The 9,552-nt window shown below is 40.1% G+C and overlaps 2 protein-coding genes across 2 annotated transcripts; both read right to left on the bottom strand.

Moving 5' to 3' along the window:
* Positions 1-305: 305 nt before the first annotated feature.
* On the bottom strand, positions 306-6,262 carry arl9 (ADP-ribosylation factor-like 9). The gene is made up of 4 exons (XM_083980803.1): positions 5,857-6,262; positions 3,807-3,984; positions 3,539-3,714; positions 306-1,780 (listed from the first exon to the last, which is right to left on the bottom strand). Exons 1-4 carry the CDS (start codon positions 6,052-6,054, stop codon positions 1,604-1,606), a joined length of 729 nt encoding a protein of 242 aa, XP_083836929.1. The 5' UTR covers positions 6,055-6,262; the 3' UTR covers positions 306-1,603.
* A 1,507-nt stretch (positions 6,263-7,769) lies between these two features.
* LOC310992970 (snRNA-activating protein complex subunit 1-like) lies at positions 7,770-9,552 on the bottom strand (the record flags this gene model as incomplete). Its single annotated transcript, XM_083981198.1, has 2 exons — positions 7,770-7,988; positions 8,743-9,552. The coding sequence occupies 2 exons, from the start codon at positions 9,550-9,552 to the stop codon at positions 7,770-7,772; spliced, it is 1,029 nt and encodes a 342-aa protein (XP_083837324.1).

Genomic DNA, 9,552 nt, shown 5'->3' with positions numbered 1-9,552 from the left:
TTTTTAGGTTTTTCATCACATCAGGAGGAGTCAATATACATTCTCAGATAAGCTGATATTATCAATATTATTAATTTTTATCCCCTTAATGCCACAGCGAATATTTTGTTTTGGTTTATTTGCAATGCAATTTGATATAAATCCAAAACAAAGCATTGATTGTGTATTTATATCTCTTGCTAATAGTCATCTCTTGTTACTAATTTGGGTGTATAATATAAGAAAAGACAACAATAACAGACAAACTACACTGAGCAGTTAACTGTAAACATTTTTATTTAAATGTGAAAAACACTTTGTAAGACTTTATCAAACTGGGAGGCATCTTTATCTTTTCACACAACACTTTGACCTGTTTGTTGCTGTTGCTATTGTTGTTTTTGTTTTGGTATAGTAACAGAAAATGTGTTTTTTTGAAACCGTTAGGCTACATTCCTCAGTTACATTTGTAGTACATATACAGAGGTTTAAACGCACTTCGACAATGTAATTCCTTAAATTATATAAAATAAAACAGTGGTAAAATAAACAGGGTAACGTCTCTCTGAACAGCAAATAAGATATAAAGCTTATTCAAAAAGACATTAAGAGAAACACATGTAGTTTATAATCCCTCGTCTCCTTGTCAAGATGACGACAAAACAAAAGTTACTGTGTTTTTGTAGCTGTAATTTAACGCCTCCGCTCCAGTGACAAAACACGCCATGTAGTGTTAAAGGTTTGGTTACATCATCGGTGAAAATCACAACAAACAGACAACAACCGTGGTTTCCTGTTGAAATGATGTTTGTCTTTAAAGCTGCACGTTGGCGGTCCCACATGGCAGAAAGCAGTCACTGTTCAAATAATAGAAATGAAAAAAAACAAAAAAAAAACAGGCAGAAATCTTGAGCACAGCAGGAGTTTTGTGTTTTTGTGCTGTGGATTTTGGGGAAAAATGGACAAAAACAAAAACTTATGGACTGATATGTTAATTTAATCTTAAAAATCTTGCCCTGGTGTAGCTTAAAGATGAATAAAATCACATTAAAGTCCAAATTAGACACTTTATTATCTGCCCCTCTTGTGTCTCCCACTAGAAAAACACAACCATGACGCTAAACTGTTAAAATCACAGCTGGTGATGAAACTACAAACCCCAGGTGGCCTGAACTAAATCCACAGTGACTCTGTGTCACCTGCATTAAAACCTGTTACTTCACAGTTCACACTGAGCTACTTTTAGAGTCGCTCAGCGTGAAGTGAAGTGAGCTAACAGGGTTTAAATTGACCCAACAACACCTGCAGGGATGAAAAAAAAGGAAAATAAAGTTTTGGTGACGATGAAATATGTAAATAATCTCATATAAAGATCAGTCTGAAATATTTGGTAATGGTGAACAACAACAAAAAAAGAGCTTCAATCCCAACTGTAACAACCCAAAACAATAAGTTTTATATTCTCACAAATAAATAAAAAAGAGTTTGAGCCGACCTGCTTCAGTGAAAACAGTAAAGTGCAAAGAAACTGTTGAACTTTTATCAAAAGCACAGGATGAAGTGACAACAAACCGCCCACAGACAGAAACACAGTGTTTGTTCTTTTTGTTTTTTTGCTTTTTGTTTATCTGCCCTCGTTCACCATCTCTGTGATCAGGTCCCGGGCGTCCTGGACGCCTGAGCTGAGCTCCGCCTCCCCCTTCTTTACGTAGGTACCGATGAGGAACAGCCGGCGCTCTCCGACCTCGGACAGGGACAAAGCCTCGTGGAGGTCGGTGATGCTGCAGGCGCCGGGCAGATCCTGCAGACCAGGGGGAGATAAAATATAATCACCTGACTTTTTATTTATTGAGTTTAACTTTTCAGATCTTGGAAGAGTTAATATGTGATTTTAAAAATGATCTTAATAAAACATCCCATCTTTCAAATTTTAAGAATCGACTCCAAAGATCCTGCTTCTACTTTTTCTTCTACATCTATTAAATATTTAGACATTTAAAGCAGAAGTGAGTGATCCGGTCGTTTTCGCTAATGCTGCGTTCCAGGCAGGCTTTTGAAATCGTAAATTACAGCTTCAAGTCACAACTTACGACTTTGTAGCGTTCCAGGCAACCCACTCCTGTTTTTCCGACCTGTTTTACCGGTGAAAGTCACTATAACGGCCACTCGTAACTTCCGACCGGTGAACTCGTACCAGATCGAACTGGTACCACTTCACGGTCGGAAAAATACGAGTTTCCTTGAACGCACCATAACATTCCTCGTCGCTACGTCACCACATTCACAGCGTTCCTTGGCTGCACACACAGCCCTGCATGCCGTTCTCTCTCCTCATTGGATAAAAACTGTAGGATACGATAAATGTTTTCTCTTCGGCTCAGAGCAGAGCAGAGGGACTGAGAGACCCGTGTTTCAGTCCAAACACTCTATGTAAGTGATTGCTGTCGGAAGATATAACTATTTAAGACTTATATTAACACAAATATATCACTCACTTCTGCTTTAACTTGTTACCTGGAAAAAACTTAGATCATACAATTCATTTGATAGATATTTTATTTTATTTTTCTGATGTAAGAACATTGGTGGTAACACATTATTTTGTATCTTAATTTATTGTATGCATCTGTTTTTGTTGACATTTGTAAAACCAGATGATGACACATGTTCTGTAGTGTAATGGCGTCTTGAAAAACAAATATGAAACTAACTAACATCAGTTTTTGTTAAATTAAAAAACAGAAGCATTACTACCGTGTTGATGCAGTTTAGATTTTGAACAAACAACAACATTATTATCAGATTTGTAGCAGAAAAAGTAACAAAAACCGTTTGACTCTTCTTCTTTAGTGAACGTTTTATTCCTGTTTATTGATTTGCATCGCAGCCTTCGTGTTAATCACTGTGTTGTCTTGGATCAAACATAATGTTCTGACTTAAATTGTTTTGTAGTTTATTTCTCAGCTCTCAGACCAAAATTTGACAATAACAGTAAACTGATTTTATTTCTGTGTTTCATGGCACCAGGAAACAAAAACTTAGTTTTGGTTTGATACTTACTGATTAAAGATTAATTAATTGCACAACAAAATAAATCAGCGGCTCATTTTCTGGTATCATGAACATTAAATGTAAATATTTTCTTATATTTACGATATCATATTATTATTATGAATAAATGTGGATTTTGGAGATTATTTTTATCTACCTTTATTTGAGTATTATTTACTGTATTATATTAAGTATATTCATTATATTTTGAGGATTGAAAGTTTACAAATGACACAGGCAGAAGCACACGTGGTCTTTTCCCACTCAGGACAAAATTAGGACGATCTAAGGCCGTCATCACCATGAATCCTGAGAAACCGTGATAAATATTTTATTACTAACTCTCTATTTACTCATATTTATGTCCATAATAGTAAAAAAAAATAATCCATGATAATAAAATGAATCAGCTGCGTTATAAAAATCTCTCTCTTGATGAACTGAGCCGGTCTCGTTGACAACAGCTTTCATCACAAGCGGCCTGGAGTGTTTTTTCTGTCACACTCACCTGTTTGTTGGCCAGCACCATGAGAGGCAGCCGGGGGTCAGAGGTCAACAGCTCGTGTAGATGTTTCTTAGCAACGGGGAAGAGCTGCTGGCTGGAGGAGTCGACCACAAACACCAGGAGCAGCGCCTTGGAAATGTACCTCGGCCAGTAGGGTCGCAGCTCCTCCTTACCTCCGACTGACGGACACACACACACACACACATGAGTCACGTTCACTATCGACTAGTTATTATCAGGTGTTTTTTAATACATAAAAACTCAGACTCACTCTCTAGGAACTCGATCTGCAGGTCTTCTCTGTTGATGGAGACGGCGTTGAAGCCCTGCGTCGACTCCATGTCCTGCTCCAGGCTCCCGGTGGACAGACAGTGCAGCAAACTGGTTTTACCGGCTCCGTCCAGACCCAGAACCAGAACCTGGGTCCCCCCCGACTCCACCGGCCCGGACTGAGGATGCAAATAAAAATAAAAAACACACACGGAGACAGTTAGGTGGAGAATGAAATTCCTTTTGTGTTATACTGTCCTTTCTATGACTTTATAAGACAAAAACTGTTTAGTAAGGGAGATCCAAATAACACATTTGTGTGGTTGGACGATGCTGAGAAGCTAAAAACATCTTTTTCAGTTGAAAACATTTGCATTTTCTTTATTTATTGAAAAGGCCTGGGCAATGAGACCAAGAGCGATATACAGATGAGTACTGAAAGTGATACGTACAGTACCAACAGGAAGGACTGTCTAGTTTTTTGATTTGTCAGTAAATGTGTCTTGTTGGCATGACACAAACATAAAAATATCCATTCATGGCTGGGTTTGATACGACAAGGATGGTTTTCTGTTAATAATAAACAATATTTTTGTTTCTATTGAAGAAAAATCTTCAATTCATCTGTGAAATATAAGTAAGAATAGAAATACAAGGCCTTTACTTCAATGAAACACTGTCTAACCTTAGTTACATTAAAGCCAGACTTGCACACAAACACTACATTAGAAATGGCCCTGGGCCTGAGCTTCTGTGTGAAGCGGCGGTTAATAATTAATGTTGGAAAGTCGATCAAACAATCAATCAAACAACAACAATTAGAACTAGAAATAGACACAAAACAAGTCAAAACAGACACAAAGTGACTGTTCTGCATCGATTAATTTATGCAGAGATGCAAAATGAACAAAATGTAATAGCAGAAACACAAAATAAGTCTGTGTAGACTTAAAATATCTCTGCAGAGACGCAACACTGACCACACAAACTAATAATAGAGCCCGAAAACCAATTAAATAGGGGCCGACTTCAATTACAACACCAAATAGTGACACGTAATAACTAAAAATAGACACAAACATTCATTAGTGCACAGAAAATGCCTTCAAAGACACACAGTGACCACAAAACTAGTAAAATAACACAACAGCAGCACAAATAGATGCAAAATGGTCAAAAAACAGACACATAATTAATAATAAGAGACACAGAGCAAATGCAGAGAGATGCTAAATGAACAGACACATAACAAGTCTGTCTGAACATGAAGTTACCACACAGACTTAACGCAACACGACTAAAAAACAATTAAATGGAAAAAAAACCCAAACACAATAATAATACTGATGCAAAATGACACAATACAAACAAGCACATGCTCAGTGACCACATAGAAGGAATATATATGTAAAAAAAAAACAACAACACAAAAATCAACACAAAAAGATGCAAAAATGTCCATAAAAAGGTGCAATAAAGGTAGAAAATAGAGAAATGAACACACATAAACAACAATAAACGGTGTGCACTGCAAAAACACAAAATCTTTTCAAGAATATTTGTCTTATTTCTTGCAAAAATGTCTAATTTCTAGTCAAAACTAATGTCTTTCCACTTAAAATAAAACTCATCACCTAAAAATTAACTTGTGTTTAGATAATTTGCACTTGTTTCAAACACATTTTCACTTGAAATAAGTAGAAAAATCTGCCAGACAGAAAAACTTGCTCCACTATCAAGTGAAAATATGCTTGAAAGAAGTAAAATGCGTATTAAAAACAAGCTACTTTTTATGTAATTAGTCTTATTTTAAAGTACAATGAGATTTGTTTTGACTAGAAATAAGACAAATAGGCCTACTCTTGGTAAGATTTTGAGTTTTTGCAGTGTGTTTTCTGTCTACCAGTGCCCTGTGGTCCATGGCTGGCGCTCAAACCCACCTGTTTGTAGTAATAATAACGACGTCATAATAATAATAGCTGCACTAATAATAACAAATCTCCACCTGTCCAGGTAATATAGCTATATATATATATATATTTTTTTTTTACCTGTGTGGGCTCGGCTCGTGCTTGCTGCTGTTTCTTCTCCTCCTTCTTCTTCTTCACCTCCTCCTCCTCCTCCTTCTTTCCTCCGGCCTCCGGCTTCTTCCGCCCGGAGGAGGACGCGTAGTTCCAGACCAGATAAGCGACTCCTCCCGCTACGACCACGGAGACACCGAGGACTCCGGCTTCTCTCAGCCCGAACATGGTGCTCCGACCGCGGCTTCCTGCTGCTGCTCTTACACGGCGGACTGATGCATCATATTATATATCCTCCTGCTGTGTGTGTGTGAATGAGTGGCGGAGCTTCAAGTTTGACTTCTTCCCCTTGTGTTTCTCCTCTCGGCTCCTCAACAAGTGGATTATCACACACAGGAAGCTCCGGGGGAAGTTTCTTCCAACGATATTTCCGGGCTGAAGCGGCGGCGGCGGCGCTGTGTTGATGCAGCGCCACCGTCTGACCGCCAGGGGCCGCCGTACTGCGTCATGACGTAACTCATGGCGTCTCTCAGAAACAGAGAAATAAATCATAGCATAAATAAATATTATAATACAGAAAACATACATAAGGAATACATAAAATGAATAAATAAATGCACAAATAAATAATTTTATTTAAAAAAAACTATACTATATATTGGTGTACAAACAAATGCCAATGTTTTAATAAATGTAAAAAAGTTAAACAAAAATCTATTTTAAACGGACAAATAAATGTATAAATTAATATTTCTATTAAAAATATATAACAATTCTATATTAGTATACAAACAATTGCATAGCTAGATATATACATGTAAAATATACATGAATTAATGAATGAATAAATAGATGTTTTACTAAATGTCTGAAAAAAGCACAAGGTATGTATGTTCTTCTGAGGTTAAATATTTTCTTTCTATCATACTGTATATTCTTGTTACACTTCTTACACTTTTTTGTTTTTACTAACTTCCACACGCATCAACACAGAAATCCAGGATTCACCACTTTTACTTTCATTTTGCATCTTCATTGGATTTTTGGGTGGTTAATCAGACAAAACAGTAAAAAGTAATTTGAGAATTTCATCTATGTTTTACACATTGCACCACAGAGATAGAAAAATAATGGCTTTTTCTGACCCACCTGTTTGCAAATGATCAGTTTCACTCATTTGTGTGCAGACAACAGGTTTATCAGCTATAAAAATTAAATGACAACCAGTTTATTAGCAGATCAATTCATTTATTCACAAATTAAATGGCTCTTTATGCAGCAACTAAACGGATCAACAGAAATCCAAATGTTAATCATACTTAAAGGGATAGTTCACCCAAAATTGAAATTTCACTCATTAGCTACTCACCCTCATGTCGACTAAGGGCTGGGAGAAGTTTCAGAGTTATCTGTGGCTTCTCTGAGTTACAGGGGGTCTCGGCGTAGCACTGCATGTCCAAAAAAATTAAATAAGTCTATATTTCAAGCTTGTTTGTAGCGGAAGCTCCTCTTCCCGGTTCGTCAAATTTGGACGAACCAGGATCAGGCTTCGAGAAGCTTCCACTACGAAACAAGCTTGAAATATAGACTTATTTAATTTTTTTCGGGACAATTTCGCAATTCTGGGCTTCAATACAAGACAGACATTACATTAGAGCAGCATGGAGGTATTTGGATGTTTTTTGGTGTGTCTTTTTGTTACGAAGACAGTTGGTATCCATTTGCAACCGTCATATGGACATGCAGTGCTACGCCGAGACCCCCTGTAACTCAGAGAAGGCACGGAGGACTCTGAAACTTCTCCCAGCCCTTAGTTGACATGAGGGTGAGTAGTTAATGAGTTTCAATAGAAATTTCAATTTTGGGTGAACTATCCCTTTAAATTAAAATGTCTTTTTACAAACAAACTGAACCGGCTCCTGATCCTCCTCATGGCCTGGCGGTCACCTCCTCACTGCCGTCCCCTCAGGGGCGCTCAGCAGCCAGGCCCGGGCCTGCGGCTCCTCGTGCGGCAGCCCGAGGCTCAGCCGGATCCGGGAGCTCAGAGACCTCGGCCTGTTCCTGCTCCTCCGAGTGCTCACGTGCTCCTGCAGCTGCTCGCCTCCTGAGCTGGACGACTCCACCGTCGCGGCCTGGCGGTGCCTCCGGGCCTTCGGCGCCTCCTGGAAGTAGTAGTAGTAGTAGTATTAGTAGTAGTAGTAGCTTTCTGAACCACTGAATCAATATGAAGCAGTTGTGTTGAAATGGTTCAGTGTTTCGAAGCATTTGACACAATTCAACATGGCGCCATCTGCTGGTCAACCTTTAACATAGCATTTTAACAATAAAGGGCAAGGTGTCAACTGTTACACTTGGATTATAATGTGATTGTGTCTTCATAACATGCTGTATGTAGGCTAATAAAGATATGCAACATTGATAGGAAATACAAAAATTGTATTTACAAAATACAAAAATGTGGAAGAAAATTGGGAAATGCTTGTGCTACTACTAGGGACTGTTATGACAACTGTGCAAAATGCTGGCGAGAGTGGGAAGGGCTTCTGATTTCTAGTTAATAACAAGATCATTTGAGTTGAGCTTTGCTTCAGTCTGTTTCCCTTCTTTGTGATTCAACGTGAGTGTGGCTGTCTTTTGTACTAATCTTTCCTATACGCACTCTCTCTGGTTGTTAATCGATGAAACTATCACAACAACGCACACAAAAACTCTCCTCCTGTCAAACGAAGTGTAGAGTGATTTTGAAAACTCTGCCCTAAATTCAAATCTGCCGCTACACGCCGTAAGGAAGCTTCATTTGGAAAGTCACGTAATTTTTGGCATGGTGAAAAAGCGAGGCATCGACACATCGCGATACTTCTGCTTTGACAGATCGATACTGTGTCGAACCGTCTGCTTCAAGCACAACATCCCTACCTGGAAGCTGCTGTAGCTCTTGCTTTTGATGGAGGTCAGGAGCTGAGCCCTGGTCGGCTTCTTCTCGTCGCTTCCTGCCTTCTTGTGTTTGTTGTCCTGAGAGGAAGCCTCCTGCTGCCAGGCGAGGAACTCCGACATGCACTCCTTTAAGTGGGAGACGAACTCCGGCTGGGTCATGGCGACCTGGCCGCTGACCTCCGCCGTGGCCGCCTTCATCTTCTCGTACTGGCTCTGGATGTCGGCGACCTCGTCCAGGATCTCCAAGGACATGAGATCCTGCACGGCCGTGCTCCTGTCCAGGAACTCCTCGCACACCGGCTCCTTCTTGGGCTTCCTCTGCTTCTGGAAGGTGAGGAAGTGCGTCATGGCGGCGTAGTGGATGGCTCTAGTCGCCACGAGCTTGTGGTAAACGTAGAGCACGTCCTGGTGCCCGGCCTCCACAGAGTCCTTGAGGAACTTCTGCACGTGGACCCAGTCCTTCAGCGCCAGTCTGATGGCCATGGGAGTGACGGTGAGCTGCGTGCTGTAGAAGGCGAACAGCAGGTAGAGGCCTCCCACTCTGATCTGGTAGCTGTGAGGCGGCAGGAAGTACTTCATCGCCGTGGCCAGCGTCACCCTGCAGAACCGCCGCATCTCGCTCAGGTGCGGGATCCCCGTGAAGACGTCAGAGAAGCTCATGTCCCTCCAGATGGATGAAAACACCTCGTACCTCACGGAGTTGGTCTGCTGGAATCGAGCCAGCAGCTGCTCCACGTCCTCCGTCAGAGGCTCGAAGTAGAAGTCGGAGAAGGTCGGGGTCGTGCGAGGCAT

Source organism: Trachurus trachurus (assembly GCF_905171665.1).
Source record: "Trachurus trachurus genome assembly, chromosome: 10".
Classification (NCBI taxonomy): Eukaryota; Metazoa; Chordata; class Actinopteri; order Carangiformes; family Carangidae; genus Trachurus; species Trachurus trachurus.
The sequence above is the reverse complement of the archived record's forward strand: the minus strand, read 5'-3'. Positions and strand labels throughout refer to the sequence as shown.